The following is a 17,549-nucleotide window of genomic DNA, read 5'->3' as shown; positions in this document are numbered from 1 at the left end:
AAACGGTACATATTTGAACTTTGACGTATTACATTCCGTTATGACGTCATAATGAGTGGTACTCGATTACTCGACTCGACTCGAAACATATTAGGTGATTCAGAATTGAATCACTCAGGTACTCGATTTTGCCCAGCCCTACTTATAGTACGGGGGAGTGTGCCACAACATGATATTTTCCAAAACATGCTGTTCGATTAAACAGAGGATTAGTGTCGCATTTCCATATCAATACTATCATTTTGATCCCATGATGCGGACGAATGCTTATACTGTCGAAAATTGCATACCTCCTGGTATGCATCAATATGAATGAAGCTCGGCACCTTTCGCATAGTTCAATTTGCACCTTTTGACAATCCCCGCGAACGAATTACGATCGTTTTCACAACTACTTACTTACTTGAGTAGATTCAAAGTCAGTCAATTTAACTTCTACTTCAAGTAGTTTTAGGTTGTTTTTGTAAATAGTACTTCTACTCGAACTTTAGTAGATTTTATTCGTTGCAACTTCTACTTCTACTTGAGTAGCTTTCTTGACTACTCTGACCACCTCTGGTTAAGAACCCGTTCTAATACCCATCGCCTTGAGCGGTGTGAGGAAATGTGACGGAATGAACACAGGATGTAGAAACGACCAACTGCCTCGTGAACGATGTAACAGTATCCGATCTCCCATCTTCCAGTCGCCCTTTACACGTTTATTCATTTCCTTAGATTTTCCTTCATTGGGTGTTATGAGCTTCTTGCATACGCCGTGAGAACGAGGTTAAAGGGGAGGAGCGGATTTGCCGATCTCAAACAAGTGCCACTATTAGACTACTTTGACCACATGCCCCATGTATATGTTAACATTCTGCAAACCGCTTTAATCGCGCATTTCATAATACTTGGCAAATTCTCTAGTTCATAACAAATCAACTACATACAAATGGGCACACACAAAACATTATTCCTGCTTCTTATTCTTATGCATCTCCTTCCGCATCTTTCCCGAGAACGTCATCAGGTCTTTCATTAAATTCCGGCCCAACACCTGCGATGCCGCGACGACTCCGCTGAACGCTGCCGGTATAATGCCACACACCAAGATGTCTTGACCTTCGACAATTGATTGATTGTTGGTGAATCAATTCGAAAGGTGTGCATGTGCACGTGCAGTGCAATATATCTCACCTGTAAGGAATAAACCCGGTACCTCAGTCTTCGGGCGCAAGTCTATCGACACATCATGGGCAAAGCGATCCATGGTGTGATCCGCGCCGTAAATCTCGCCCTTTGGTGATGCGATGTAGTGCGAGTGAGTGATGGGCGTTCCGGTATCGATGTACTCCACCTCAAGATGGAACAGCGTTTTGAAAGGCCCATGTCACAGCGGTAATGTTCGATTAAGGACACGATGTTTAGGTTGTAAAATGCATGCTGCACATTTGAAAAGTATCTAGTTTGTACAAACGTCATGGCATTTGTAAGTACTGATTTTGACATTCACATCGTAAATCTATAATCAGGTTTTGCTGAACCAAGGACGATGCCTTCTTACTGCGCACATTTGCATTAATATGGCTAATGGTTTTGTGATACCCCAATCGAGCCGTAGTTTTCATTGCAGAGTGAATTAATTGGTTTAGCTACAATTGTCATTGTGTCATTTAACCTCACTAAACACCGTTTCTCAAGTACCTCAGTACTGTATACTGCAGTTGCCAACAGGGTTGTAATGACTCAAGTCAATCTGTGGATTGACTCGACTTAGGTATTGTGCATGAGCATGACTCGAACCACGTCATACGACTCAGACGGTCAAGACTGACATTTCATTGTAATTTCGAAGAATAGTAACCACACTGTTGGGATTTCGTCTATTGGTACTGGTACTTGAAAATGTGACCAGAAACTGACAACATACTAATTTTCCTCCTTTTAGCAATGTGAACCATTCGAAATCACAGAACAGAGTTATGAAAAGTAGGTTTAACAAGACTTGAACTGGAAACTTAGCAGTCAACACAGTGACTTGAACTCGAGTCATCATACCATGACTCGGACTCGACCCTCTGCTCGCCGACTCGTACTCGGACTTGACTCGGTGGTGAATTGAAAATGAATCGAGTCAAAACTACAAAAGTGAGACTGACTTGCGACTCGGAGCCTTATGACTTGGTTGTCATTTAGCCTCACTAAACTATGACACCGTTTCCCAAGCGCCTCGGTACTGTATTCTGCAGTTGCCAATAACTTATTTTAACCGAACACTTGCCATTGAATATCGTCGTCGTCGACTACATTAAATTCAAACTATGACACTCGTTCGTCAATTATTCCACGCCCAATCCCTGATATCTTGCAAAACAGTAAAGTTATGGACAGAGGCGTTCAGAAACTGAGTGCATCTACTTTTTCCGAGCCCACTCAGTTAATTGGGAAATCCAATACTAACGATGACCATTTGACCACATCTACTTCACCTAGACATTACCAATTAGCCAACGTTTACACAGTAAGACTGTGGCATACAAACACCTTACCCAGATACAACGAATTACCCGAGAGCCCATCTTGTAAATCAAATAACAGGCCAAGGCCTGCAAGACCGAAGAATCGTTATTTTGCCTTTACAAAGTTTTACCTTTCCCTCCAGCTGAGGAAAGAGGCCGACGACCTGATTCCAAATCCTGTCCTGGAAGGTACGCTTAAGGTCTTCGTAAACGCGGCCTCGCTTCATGACGCGGTCCTCGTTCCATTCTTGAAACCACTCCCAGTTCGAGAATGTCACGATGACGCAGACAGACTTACCTGAAACGATTCGAGTAGACACCGTTTAACAACAGTTTTTCAAACACAGATCGCACGGACGTCTCCTCAACTATATGCAGTAATAAAAGTAGAACTGTTCAGAAACTGAGTACTACTTTTACATAGTGCCCAAGAAATATTTGCATAATCGCACACACGGGCGCTGACAAGTGTCGTCATAATACGTCATAATCGACAAATGAGCCGACTCACAACTATTCAATATCACCAATTACTTGTCGCTTGTATATTGTGACAAAATTACAATACTATCATGTAGGCGCATAGCCAGTCGGCCGCCATCTGAATCAATTGAATTTGATATCAAATTTACCACGGTACCATGAATTTATTAGGGATATTTCATGTACCAATGACGAAGTCCAAGTATGATATAATCAACTCAACACCTCACGCTATCATAAAATTACTGGTGAGTCCGACTGCAGTCAATTAGCCAGCTCACGAGATCTTAATCATCCGGTCTCGAGAAGAAACGAATACGCATCTTTGGCGAGGGCTAATCAACTCCAGTTACAGGTATTATTTTCACAAATGCCAAGTCTGTTCTGGACTCTGTTCAGTAGTGAGACGTATTTCACGTGACTCAAAACTTCCAATATCAACAGCCTGCAAGACATCTTCTGATCGTTGTTTTTTAGTATAAGTGCAAATCAAAATAAAAAACGCCTCTCGAGTCTGTTCAAAGCCAGTATGTATTTTAATCAATTCCGCCAGCGTTCAATGTCTTGAGCCAGAGGCAATAGTTCCGGCTGCCGCTGTCAGATATCATCAGGGTTGTAATGACTCGAGTCATGACTCGACTCGAGTCAGACTCGAGTCACGATTTTTTTATGACTCGACTTGACTCGAGTCATTTTCTTGAAATGGGAAAATGACTCGACTCGACTCGAGTCAATATTTGGATTGACTCGACTTGTACTCGAGTCATTACGCATGACTCGACCCAAGTCATTGACTCGGCTTATTTTATATGACTTGAAGATGAAGAAATTTGCGAATCATAATGACTAGATCAACGCATCCGACGAATTCTGCCGACATCGCTATTTGTCACCACTGCTTTCGTTGCACTTGTCTGATATCAGATATGCCGCCGCATAAACAACAGAAAATGATACATAGTAGCAATGCATTGTACAAAATCGTCCAGTGACGAAGAGGTAATAGATCTTCCGCAATTAAAGTACTCAAGACTTTTCAATTATACAAGCAAACAATTGAATCAAAGTTCAATTAGAGCAAATGAAATGACTCAGATGGTGAAGAGACTGATAAGCTCATATGTAGATTTGAAGGCGATGATTCTTTGCATTTTTGGGCGACTAGAAAGAATGAGTATTCAATGCTCTTCAGTGTGGTTCAAAAATGCTTGTCAATTCCTGCATCTAGTGCACTAGTGGAACGTGTATTCAGTAGATGTGGATTCATTCTACGGCCATGCCGCTTTAACATATCTGAGGATCTCCTTTCCACATTAGTATTTTTGAGGTGTAACTCATTGATTTGATCTGCTGTCTGTGAAAACACACAATGCCCCTCGTCCATTTGACGTTTTGTTAGGTATGTGCATTGTGCACGTGAGTAATAATGAATGGCTAATTTTGTGTGATGTTTGTACAATATGGCTGTTTTAAAATAACTTCTTTTTTATTTTACTGGGTGGTTACTTGATAAAATTGTTATGTTGCATAGAAGGAACACTGAATCTGGCTTAATTTTAAAAAAGTGGAATCAATGATGTAAGAGGGGAATATTTTGGATTTGAAAATAAATGGAGTATTTTAGTGAGAAATTCTTTCATATAATATAATCACATAGTAGTAAGCCGACTATTTTTTCATATCCAAAACATTCTACTCTAATAACTTCACTTTTTCTATAGTTGGAATGGAGTCAAATTTGCTATGAATCATATTTTTACACAATGTAACAATATCATGAGATAGCCGGTAACATTCGAAAATCTCTATTTGTAATTAGTCTAAAATTTTCTTTCATAGCATTGCTTTCTACTGGTTGGAATTGAGCCAAATTCGATTTTTAGGCAATCTAGCAATTTTAAGAAGTAGCCGGAAAATTTGAAAAAATATTTTTGAACAGCCCCATTGTACAATTATTTCTCCAATGCTGTAACTGCGATGTAGTCTGTAATGCAATTGGGAAAACCTTTAGTATAATCAAAATGTATCTGTTCTGTTGTCACTGCACAATGCACATAGTTGCATGCACGCTTTTACAGCATGCTGGCCTGTTGTAAATACCTCTACATAAACATGCATCTATTGATTCTCAATCAACTAGTATCTTGACGTGAATTTGTTGGTTCTCTATCAGATAGTATGTAGACGTGAATTCGTTGGTTCTCTATCAGCTATTCGTGAACTATCGTCGATGTGTTCATAATAAAAACTGAATGCTTGTATTGGTGATATGTCAGACTGACAAGAGAGATATTTGATTTTAAGTTCTAAGATTAGTAAAGTTATCTTTAGCATCGGTAAATGAGGCCAGGACCTGTCCGTTATGTGCCTAAATAAACACGTGCCAAGACTCTGATAGGGACAAAATGAGCATGTTTCGCAAACCGGGAATTCGATATCACCCAAGCAGGATTGAAAGCATGAGTTGAACATGACTTCAATACTGTGACTTGGACTCGACTCGAGTCATAACACCATGACTCGGACTTGACCCTTTAAACGGTGACTTGGACTCGGACTCGAGTCTGTGATGAATTGAAAATGACTCGACTCGACTCGAGTCAAAACCACAAAAGTATGATTGACTCGTGACTCGGAACCATGTGACTTGGTTACAACCCTGGATATCATATTACTACACAGCGTCGCACAACTTCACAACGTTCACTTACCCGGGTGCCTGTCTTTCCACGTTGAATCTTTGGTCGAAGGGAATGAAACAAACAAAATGGGAAGGTCGGAATTGGCCGCGTCTTCTCTCGATAGCGCCAGATAGTCCAGCATATCCCTGGAAACAAAGTGGGAGATCAGAAATCGGATGAAAAAATCCTCCGATGAATTTGCAATCAATGTTCAAGAGAGTTGACCAATGACCATGCACCATACAGAAAAGCTGAGCTCTGTAGTATTCAAAATCGTAATTTTTATGATTTTTTGATTACGGGCCGGTGTATTTTTCACCTACTTTTTCGCATTGCTTTACAGGTAGACCTACCACAAGTGATTGCGATTGACTTGATGATTTGGTTTTGTATGACAGGTAGGACTACCATATTGTCTGCAGTTGACTTGATGATTTGGTATTCATGAATATCATCCACTCAACCTTCATCATCGACATGTAATTTTTCGCCTCAATTGTGTTTACAGCAACTCATTTGACATCTTGCAAGACCAAAAGCGCCAGCATGACACCGGTTCGATATTGTTTTGAATCACAGCTCATTATTACAGGCAAATTCCTCTTCAAGACATGGATACAATAGCAGTGCATCTGTTCTGTCACTTTCAAAACAAACAAACAAACCATATATTCATAATGCCAATTTAATTCCACCGTAACATTTTTTACCAACTCTCATCAGCAGCAAACGTTAGTAAATTGGGTTAACCGAAGCCTAAATATGAAATGAATTTTATCACTGTGATGTAATAACATTAGGTTGTTCTTATAGCAACATTTGTCTTTGTTAAATCGTTACCCGTCCGTTGTTACATGCCGTTCGCAATTCCGGGTACTTTTCCTTATTTTACAGCATAGAAAAATTTGTGAAACAAAACCATACCTCTCTGGTTCATTAGATTTGAACACCCAGTAATTTCTTTTTATCAAGCCGAGCTCCTCTGTGGTGCCTTTCAATCCAACGAGCACTTGAAGACAGCTCATTCCGTGCCCTATCTTTTTTTGGAATTTATTGAGACCTGATTTTCAAACCGACATGAGTATGACGCAGGGATAGCGTTGTAATCAGTGTAACGGCATACCCAGCTTGCCAGATACATCTTGTGGCAACAATCTGCCAAATGTGTTGTAGGCTCCGGCGTTTGACACAATTTGCGGTGCGTAAATATCATACTCAGACTCCCCTTTCTTCACGGTTACCCCTGCAAGAACATAACGAAAGTGAGATCATTACACATAGGCTATAGCCAGGGGAAGGACCAAAAGTAACACTGTAAGTCAGCAACAAACGTTATTGCTAGACATTAACCGCCAGTACTGAATTCAATAAATGCAACATAGCTCATTACTCAAAAACAGAAGTAGCCAGCAGCCAAGTAGCTCTACTTTTTTCGGTTTACTCAAGTATGTTGTCTTATTGCATCACTTCATCAGATGGAGGTAGTTTATGCACTCCGAACACACCGCAGACATTTCTAGCGATAGAAAAAAGGCAGACACAAAAGGCTATACGATGCAGTCAAAGCGTCAAACGAAAATGTTGAAAAATCCCAGCTCTGATGCTTGCAGCTGTTTGGGCAAAAGAAATGCCGTGTTGCGACATGAGTAGCGAGTACGACCTGGTCTGAATTACCGACGCAAAAACGCATCGCTTGCTGCGTCCTGTTGGTAGCGACCTTAATACTCGACTCACAGCTTAATCAAATCAGTCCAGTACTCGATTTTGTCCAATCCTTTAAATAGCTTTCTTTATTTGCGTTCCACAACAGTGTGCATAACTAGAGGATGCATCCAGGGTTGTAGTGACTCAAGTCACGATTTTCTGATGACTCGGTTTGACTCGATTCATTTTCTCAGAGTCAATCTGTGTGATGACTTGCACTCGACCCTCTGCTCGCTGACTCGGACTTGACTCGGTGGTGAATTGAAAATGACTCGAGTCAAAACTATAAAAGTGAGATTGACTCGTGACTCGGAGCCTTATGAATAGGTTACAACCATGGATGCATCCATGATGTTCAAATAATACCAGTTGTAGCATAGCATGCATGTGACAATGCCGCTTCTCTTGTCAATCATCTGTGGTCAGGCCTTCGATCAATACTTTTTTACCTACCAACGGCTCTCCCGTCCTTTACAATGATCCGCGAGACAGGCGCACGAACGAGCACCGCGCCGCCGTTTCGCTGTATTCCTGGTATCATGTTGAATGCCAGCTCACTGGCCCCTCCTCGAGGATAATAACATTCGCGGTAGAAATGGTTCAGCAACAGAGCGTGCATGAAAAATGGAACTTGCGACGGCACGGTTCCTGCAATAAAGAATAAAGTATGCAACAAAATTTGACGGATATCGCCAAACAAGCAAACTGTATACATGCGATGGGCCAACGTGTTGTCCGGTTACATTCGAGGAATGCAGGCCGTAGACACAGTAATAATAGAAATATCACGGTTGACCAGCATTGAGCCAGACCGTGGGTCGACAAATTACACGCCTAAAAGTTTCCAAGATCTCGCCAGGGAGACGAAAGGACAAAATGGAATAAATCGAACCAACACAGCCTCAAACCAACCAATATCACAATATAAATCAATCCTTTCTTATAGGCTTCATGTGGTGAGAAATATAAAATTTCAAACAAGTCATGCTAAACATATTTTTATGACTGAAAAACAGCAACATACCACATTGAAACAGAAGCAGAGCAGTAGCTTGAGACTAAAGTAAAAATGACTCACCATAGTCTCCAAAGCAGTAACACAACACTGCTTTAAGCTCCTTATTATCAGTCAATCGATCAACCACATCTTTCAAGGTATGTTGCGCACCCTCGTCAAATCTGTAACAGTGTAAATTATTACAACACCTGGAATTGAAAGAGCAGGAGGCCACTTCGCAAAATCATACAATAATCTTGATTGCTACAAATAAATATTTGTATTAAGGGATCTTCAAATTTTGTAGCAATTGAAAAGATAAGTATCAATGATCGCGACTAGTTGTGCAGCTTCAAATCAACAATTAATATAAACACTGCAGCATGCACCATGAAGTTGAAATAAACTGCATTACTAGATCCTCGAGTTTAACAGTTCGGATGGAAGTTCGGAGTTATTTTTCAATAAACTCAGTTATAAAGCAATTTGAAACAGACAACATCTGGAATAGCAAAAATGGTCAGTGATTGTCTTTCAAAAAGATATGACGATAGACCTAAAAGTTATTCAACAAACTATATTGAAATTTTAGAACGTAAACAACGATAACATCAGGACCACAATTTTCCAGTGAAATTTTGGTTATGTCACGGTTAAAATGAAGAAAGAAGCATTTCACGCAAGAATAAAAATGATGCTTAGGTCATGCAAAGAACAATCATTGCTGTTCAGCAGCTTTTTACTTGAAAGCTCGATATCAGAATCATCTATCAATCTGACACACAATCAAGCAATCATAAATATTCTCATTTGTGAGCATTCCAAATCACCTTCAATCATCAGATATACTACTATTAACGACGAAACGTTCAATATCACACACCGCACTTCAACACACACTGTAAAGCGCAAACAGTTACCCAAAGCTCCAAAATTTGTACAGTCTAAGCGTAATCATTAACTTGATGACAGGTTTCGGGAGAAATTTGAGCATCATATATCCCAGCATCGACTTTGAGCATTTCTAGAAGAAAACGTTGAACAAAGTCTAGCGTCATTGCAGAAGAACAATTAAATTCTTTCGTAGCCTTCTTTGGAGAATGCCATACAAAAATATAATGGTGGCACATTGGCAGTTTTTAGCAACTCAACAGAAACACCTTGCCATGAACTCACCACCAAACTGCTCAGTGCAAATACATCAAAGGCTCGTGCCCAACTGCCCATAGGCCAACTTCAAATCAAGCAAGACTAGATAATATAGCTTGCAATATCACTCAATTCCATAAATTAGGATTCGACAGTACCTTAAGCAGTCTCATGAATTCCATAATCGCTTTTTCCTCATCAGGAAAATGCTCCACAAGCCTCCGTTCAAAGTCTCCTTTACCACATAGCAAAGTGTAGTATTTATCTTTCCCATCTGACAGAAACGACAAAAACTCATGTTCAATGATTGAATTAATATGAGGAAGTTAGAATTGTTGGGACAGTTGTGCCTAATGTGGCTATCTACAAGGAGTTCTAGAGCATTTGAGGAGGTCACCACTGGGAATCCAAGTCGGTTAGGTGCAGGACGGCCATACCATAGATGAATTTCAGACGAGCAACATTGAGAAGATGAAGCACCTTTACGCCCATCATAAAATAGGAATTTCCTTCAATGTAAACAGCTATTTGTCTCATTCTTCAAAACTTCTGTTAGTTAGTGATAGTCTATTGGCCCTGTGGATATAAAGCTGTATCAGCAGTATCAGCTGTATCACCCTGTGGATATAAAGCTGTATCAGCTGTATCAGCCTGTGGATATCAAGCTGTATCAGCTGTATCACCCTGTGGATATAAAGCTGTATCAGCTGTACCACCCTGTGGATATAACGCTGTATCAACTGTATCAGCTGTATCACAGCTCTATCAGCTGTATCACTCTACCTGTATGGAATCGGTGTCTTGTGTTCAAAAAATTATTGATTTTTTATTATTATTTTTTTAATTACTTTAACTTTGAGAATCGTCGCTGCTCCCATGTTAAATAAGACAAACCGTACCGAGATTCACCCAGGTATCACTCTGCAATAAGTATCACGTCCATACTATGTCTGGGATGCGCAAAATAGTCTAGTAGGCTATCATTCAAGTATCAACCATTTCACTCAGGTATGAACTGTATCACTCAAATATCAGCTATATCATCCAGGTTTCTCTCTGCACAAAAAGTATCACGTCAAAACTACCTCTTGGATGCAAAATAGTCAGGTATCGGAACACAAGGGTATCGTCCCCTACGGTGATTATGCAAACACGCAATGTCAGACGTAAACTAGATCATCATCATCATTGGTTTATTAGCATTATCAGGACACATTATAGCCAGGGCCGTAACAGCACTTCGTCAGCCCCCCCCCCTAAAAAAGACGTTGGTCTTGGGCCCCCTACAGGATGATAAACCGACCCCCCCTCAGGCTATATACGCTGTTTATCGCTACATATCATCTACATTGGGTGTCCGTTTAGTGAGTCAGCTCTTCTCGCCTAAACGCTCAAAGCAAGAGAAATTTCTATATTTCATGATTGAGTCGGTCAATATATGATCGGGAATTGCATATATAGATTGCTATCAATTTTTTCCTCTCTCTGCTCACGTAATCTGATTTTGGCTACCGACCGGTAGAGCTGAGTGAGGTGTGTTTGAAAAGGTAGGACTCCTCGAATAATAATTAATTAAACATCTCCGGGTTTATACCCCTTGGCAGGAACAAAACAGCAATTCGTCAGGCTCCGCAAAATAGCTTTAGTCTTGGCCTCCTATAGGGTGATAAACCGTCCCCATCACGTTGTTCGCTTTTGCCATGAAATTATTGTGTTACTGTTTAGTGAGCCAGCGTGAAACGCGAAAATTTTCGATATTTAATGATACAGCTGCTATACAATTGATACAGCTGTGATACAGCTGATACAGCTGATACAGCTTTATATCCACAGGGTGATACAGCTGATACAGCTTGATATCCACAGGGTGATACAGCTGATACATCTGATACTGCTGATACAGCTGATACAGCTTTATATCCACAGGGCCTAGTCTATGTATACTTGTATAGTTTAGCATGTTATATACTAGTATATTGATGAGACTATTCATCAACACGTTTGCTGCTTCATGTAGATTTTATTCACCCTTATACCTATCGACAGAAACGAATAGTGTAAGGATGGTACATTACTGCCACAATCCTACTAGGAAATACTGTCTGAAATATTTCGGAATTCGGACTGGTAATTAAGCGTGTTAATATAATAACTAAATTGTTCTGTCATACTATTTTACATTGACCAATTACTGTACCCAGCTCAAAATGATCAGACTCTTGAAGCGAACCAACATTGTGAGTAGGTGTGAGAGCGTACAAATGTATTATATAGGCTACATTGTAAACTGTACCCCTGTGGGCGGTAGCAATGAACATACTCAATGCATCTTTGTGTTACACAATTTAGTCTTTCCTATTTATAATCTGAAGAGTAAGATCAGTAACAAATAACGACCATAGATCATATCATTCATCAAACCTGGTTGTCTGATGACCACGGAATCAAATTCTTTGTCCAGTGTTTCCCAGACTAATTGTCCATCACTGAGGACGTTAAAGAGTGTGTGAGCGACAGTTCCAGGATGGAGCTGACCAAGGTAATGTACGCCTGATACGAAAAAATGATAATCGTTATGTGATCAATCGATTATCTCCTAATATCAATAAGCAAAATCTTGCCAATGTCAAATTCGAATCCTTTTTCCTCGTAAGTGTGGGTACAACCACCAGCTCTGTCATGCTGTTCCAAAACAAGTACACGTTTCCCTGCTCTTGCTATACATCCTGCAGCAGATAATCCACCAAGTCCACTTCCAATAACAATGACGTCAAGATCACTTGGTACCTTTTCAATTTTAAAACCTGTAATAATATTGTTGGTCTATTCGTCACCCACTTCGCCCAATTGAATCTCAATCACAAGTGTTTCCCAGATAGAAAGGCATACCGTCGACAATAGCTATGATATACCAACCTTGTTTGATGATGTGATCCCTTTTCTTCTGAACAGTTTCAATGGGCTCAGCCTCGCTTATATTCTTGGATGTGAATGGATTGCGGCATGAGGGCTTTTTTAACCAGAAATAAGCGACAACTATTGCAAACAGGCCCGAAATCAAGCCTGCTACAATATATGTGCAGTTATACTGCGTTATCTTGATCACTTCAACATCCATTGCAGTGATTGCACCGATTGCAGTATAAAATTGCAGCAGTACCTAGCAAAGCGAAACCCCGAAAACGCTCGCTCGACCGTTGCTTGTTCACGTGACCAAAACACTACATTTGGTGCAACCATAGTGTCCTATATGGTGTCGACACAAGCAAATCTCACGCCTCAGTGAAATTGTATCACGTCACAATTTCCAATTGGCTACAGGCAATTTGACGGTCATTTTTGACCGGCTTGCCGAGCATTAAATTTGGTAAAACGGGTATCAATCGAAAGCTGACTCTGCGCTGATTACGAAAATATAAATTTTATTCCGCTCGTGGCCCTGGAACTCCCACAATCAGCCTCGAATTTTTCATTGTTATGGAGATTGGCATTGAGACGCAACAATGCTGTCTGGCGAAACGAGAGAGTAGCTCAAGAGAAAAAGAGTCGGACAGCATTGTTCAGCATTGTTGCGTCCCAATGCCAATCTCCATAACAATGAAAAATTCGAGGCTGATTGTGGGAGTTCCAGGGCCAAGAGCGGAATAAAATTATATTTTCGTAATCAGTGCAGAGTCAGCTTTTGATTGATACCCGTTTTACCAAATGTAATGCTCGGCAAGCCGGTCAAAAATGACCGTCAAATTGCCTGTAGCCAAATGGAAATTATGACGTGAAATTGGTCTAAGTCACACTTTCCATTTGGCTGAAGGTAATTTGACGGTAATTTTTGACCAACTTTCCGAGCAATAAATTAGATAAAACGGGTATCAATCGAAAGCTGCGGCTGTACTGATTACGAAAATATAAATTTTATTTCACTCGTGGCTATGGAACCCCCACACTCTGCCTCAAATTTTTCATTGTTATGGAGAGTGGCATAGTGACGCAACAATCCTGTCTGGCGAAACGAGAGCGTAGATCAGGAGCAAATCATGGTTGCTCGGCGAGAGTGAGTGCTCAACTGGCGTCGCGGCAATGATACCTCTGTATTACTTCTGACGAAAAAGGTCTCCGGCGTTCATAGAAATCCGAAATGTGATTGAAAAATGATAAACCAAATTCCAACGTCACCGTTTAGTTAAATCTCCTATATTCCTCACAAGGACTATATAGGCCTAAGCTTGGTAATAGAGCATATCAATGAAAAACGAAGGTAAGGATTTAGCGGTAACATTTTGGAATCATTTGACTGGTCCGGCCCGCAATGAAACCATAGATTTCTAAATTCATTGAGTGCTAAACTTTAATCGATTGTTAATCGATCATTAAAGCAAGTTTTATAGTTGCACTTAATTTTACCAAAAGTTACATTTCTAATTTTCTAGAATTACTAGGGTATGAGATACTCGAGAGGTACCGTTATATAACCCCACAATTTGATTTGCAGGGTATCTGCTTGTTTTTGTCAATATTAGTCAACCCTCAAGATTACCGGTCCACGATCTGACATATCGACCTCCCTAACCGACACATGCAGCATTCAATATTGTCGCTTCCTTATATTTTATCATTTATTAAATCCATTGTGCATGCCTGTTATTTACATGCTTTAGGTCAAGGTGGGTGTCGGATTAAAAGACTACTCCAAAAATCGTATTGCAGCCTCCTATCCTTTTCATTATATCGCAATCTTGTGGTAGAAATAAAGTTATAAAATGATGCTGATGATGACTTGAATCAATCAAGCAATCTATTTAGATATAGTTCGGGGACTGTCGTGCTTTTTTGGGGTTGTTGAACTTCTATAGCTTGCAAGCATAATTGCGTCCTAACATTGAGATGCAGCTATAATCCGGCCAAGCTCTTTATTAAACAAATCATACAGAGAACCATACTAGAAATATAGTTTTATGTCATATGTTTTTTTTAATCACTCCTTTACATTTTGCGCAATACTGGATAGAAGTTGCATGAAAAAGAGAAAACGTTGCAATATAAAACAGTTTGTGAAACATCATACAACATAAATCCTGAGTATTAGGAAGCTCCCGGAAGCTGTAAAAATTGCAAAAGTTGCAAAAGTTGCCCTACTGATCATGCAAATTTAAATAGGCCTATATCATTGACGGATATACGAAGTACTTTTTCGGTTTCGTTGATCAGCAATTTATTGAAGATACTCATGTAGTTACGTCATATGACACTACTCTATACTTCTACATCCACTTATACCTCGGCTGGGCGGGGAGCTGGTGCGATTCTCGGAATGTGGCCTACATGGAACAATAAATTTTTGGTACAAGTAGAAGTAGTGCATTTGAAGGCAACGTAAAACTACTTGAAGCAGAAGTAGAATTTGGTGCCTTCAAATATACTCAGGTAAGTAGTTGTAAAAGCAGTCATAAATACGCTCTCATGGCCTGCCAAAAGCTGGAAACTCAGCTATGCGGAATGAGCAAACACTCCACTTCGTGCTGCTCAGGGCTTTGGAGCAGCCGTAAATGTTGCATTGCTCCGGCTCCGGAGTTTTCTTGCATCATACATTTGCTCCGGATCCAGCTCCGGAGCCGCATTATTATCACTGCTCCGGCTCCAGCTCCGGCTTTGAAAGCTATCGAATGGATCTGTCTATATCAGGGGTGGCCAACCCTGAGTTTAGAGGGTTTAGAGAGTTTAGAGTGACCCACGAGGTCATTCCCTATTATATTATCTAAATCCTGTTATATTATCGAAAATGAATTGCTCATATTGTGAACTTGCAAGGCCAACCAAAAATTTGATTAGTCTGGCCACGACACTTGGGATGTTGATGACTAAAATATCAGTTCCGACGCATTGGCAGAACCCGGGTCCAGTCACATTTTAGTAAATCGTCGTACATAACAATAAACTAAAATATAATTTTTCTTCACGCTTCGCGTGTTCAATTGTCACACGATTTGTTGCTTGGTAGCCTACCAGAGATGAGCGGATTTGAAATTTATATGTCCTAATCCAATCCAAATCCGAACCCCCAAACCCAAATCTTAATCCATAACTTTTTCATATTCAAGTCCATGTCCAATCCTAATCCGATTCCAACTGTAAATTCAGAAAAAAAAAACTAATTTATCCAATGGAGGGATTCGAAAATTTTCTTTCACAACCAACGATTCACTCGATTCAAGATAACCTAGTAACCATAAGTACATTAAAGCCTGGAATAGACGATCCGTACGGAGCGCATGCGTTTAGTGGGATTGGTGAGATAGTGAGATCATAGTGTCCTATATGGTGTCGACACAAGCAAATCGCACGGTTCAATGAAATTGTATCACGTCACAGTTTCCATTTGGCTACAGGCAATTTGACGGTGATTTTTGACCGACTTGACGAGCATTAAATTTGATGAATCGGGTATCAATCGAAAGCTGACGCTGTACTGCTTGCGAAAATATAAATTTTATTCCACTCATGGCCCTGGAACCCCCACAATCAGCCCCAAATTATTCATTGTCGAGTAGATTTGCAGTGTGACGCAACAATGCTGTCTGGCGAAGCGAGAGACTAGCTCAAGAGCAAGGATGCGGCCGAGCGGCGAGAGTGGGATCAGCTGACGTCGCGGCAATAGCAATGTACATTGTACAACCGCGCCACAGAGAAACGCTGCGCTGTTGATACTTTTTCTATGCGCTTCGGCCGCTTGTTGCGTAGGGCTCCAGAGATGCGTGGCGCTGTTGATACTTTCTATAGGCGCTTCGCTAAAAGCGAGCACACACCAGCCTTTCCTTGACTTGTAAGGGTAGAACTGGGTCCACAGAATGTATTTGGTCCCTATCAATTTTCGCGCAATATCCTTCAGCTGATAGAGATATTTCTAGTAGGAAAATATACTTTTAAGTAATAAGATTCACTCAAGACAGCAAATTTAGATAATGTAAATATATCATATTGTAGTAATACAACTACAGTGTTGAGTTTTCACTCTTCTAGTCCCCATAAGCACCACGTCGGTGACCTTGACACCAAATTCCGAGAAGGCATCAAAGTGCAAACTCTGTTGGGCCGAATGGACAATGGACATTCAGTTATTCACAGATGCGAAAAAATAATGCAAATCCGTTTTACGTAAGTTACATTACGAATATAAATACAGGCTACAGAATGAATATAATTCAAATATCTGTGATACCACTGTATTACTTTTGACGCAAAAGGTCCCCGGCATTCAAAAAAACTGTTTGGTGATTGAAAAATGCTAAACCAAATTCCAACGTCAACGTTTATAGTGATATCAGATATATTCCAGTGAAAAACAAAGGTATGAATTTGGTGGTAACATTTTGGAATCATTTGGCAGGTATGGCCCGCAAGATTTCTAGTAACGGATTGAATCCGGACAGCGATACCAGTTTAATTCGACACTCCTGCTGTTAAACTTTATTCAACATTCGACATTTTACCTGCTGCATTCGCGGACCAAGTCCTACCCAGACGGATCAAATAAAAGCTTGTAATGTACGGTATGCTCATGCTCAATGCTCCTTGCTCATACTTGACCATGAAAGCGACTATAGAAAGTATCGACACCCGCCATCAACAACGCGGCATGTCTCTGGAGCGCTACTTAACAAGCGGGATAAGGCAATCGATATCATAATAATCTGACATATCCAATGTAGACTACTTATAGACGTAGCCTACATATCTCTATCAGCTGAAGGATATTGCGCGAAAATTGGTAGGGCCCTAATACATTCTGTAGACCCAGTTATACCCTTACAAGTCAAGGAAAGGCTGGTGTGTGCTCGCTTGTACCGAAGCGCATAGAAAAAGTATCAACAGCGCAGCGTTTCTCTGTGGCGCGGTTGTACATTGCTATTGCCGCGACGTCAGCTGATCCCACTCTCGCCGCTCGGCCGCATCCTTGCTCTTGAGCTAGTCTCTCGCTTCGCCAGACAGCATTGTTGCGTCACACTGCCAATCTACTCGACAATGAATAATTTGGGGCTGATT

The 17,549-nt window shown here is 40.6% G+C and overlaps 1 protein-coding gene across 1 annotated transcript; it reads right to left on the bottom strand.

The window, feature by feature from the left end:
- Positions 1–856: 856 nt before the first annotated feature.
- On the bottom strand, positions 857–12,740 carry LOC145438878 (all-trans-retinol 13,14-reductase-like). Its single transcript, XM_080316262.1, has 13 exons — positions 12,429–12,740; positions 12,134–12,316; positions 11,934–12,062; positions 9,671–9,786; positions 9,284–9,387; positions 8,445–8,545; positions 7,820–8,014; positions 6,786–6,905; positions 6,587–6,722; positions 5,693–5,808; positions 2,630–2,796; positions 1,177–1,336; positions 857–1,101 (listed from the first exon to the last, which is right to left on the bottom strand). The coding sequence occupies exons 1-13, from the start codon at positions 12,628–12,630 to the stop codon at positions 950–952; spliced, it is 1,881 nt and encodes a 626-aa protein (XP_080172388.1). The 5' UTR covers positions 12,631–12,740; the 3' UTR covers positions 857–949.
- Positions 12,741–17,549: the final 4,809 nt, after the last annotated feature.

This window comes from Botryllus schlosseri, chromosome 5 (assembly GCF_051294905.1).
Source record: "Botryllus schlosseri isolate E-star chromosome 5, Bs_hap1, whole genome shotgun sequence".
Classification (NCBI taxonomy): Eukaryota; Metazoa; Chordata; class Ascidiacea; order Stolidobranchia; family Styelidae; genus Botryllus; species Botryllus schlosseri.
The sequence above is the reverse complement of the archived record's forward strand: the minus strand, read 5'-3'. Positions and strand labels throughout refer to the sequence as shown.

Bases quoted from the DNA above. Each gene is read 5' to 3' on its own strand.
- LOC145438878 (XM_080316262.1), bottom strand. From the start codon at position 12,630: ATGGATGTTGAAGTGATCAAGATAACGCAGTATAACTGCACATATATT. The intron at 5,809-6,586 runs GTATGGTTTTGT...CTTTGTTTCCAG, and splicing joins AAATCTAATGAACCAGAGAG to GGATATGCTGGACTATCTGG. The intron at 2,797-5,692 runs GTAAGTGAACGT...GAATCGTTTCAG, and splicing joins GTGGAAAGACAGGCACCCGG to GTAAGTCTGTCTGCGTCATC.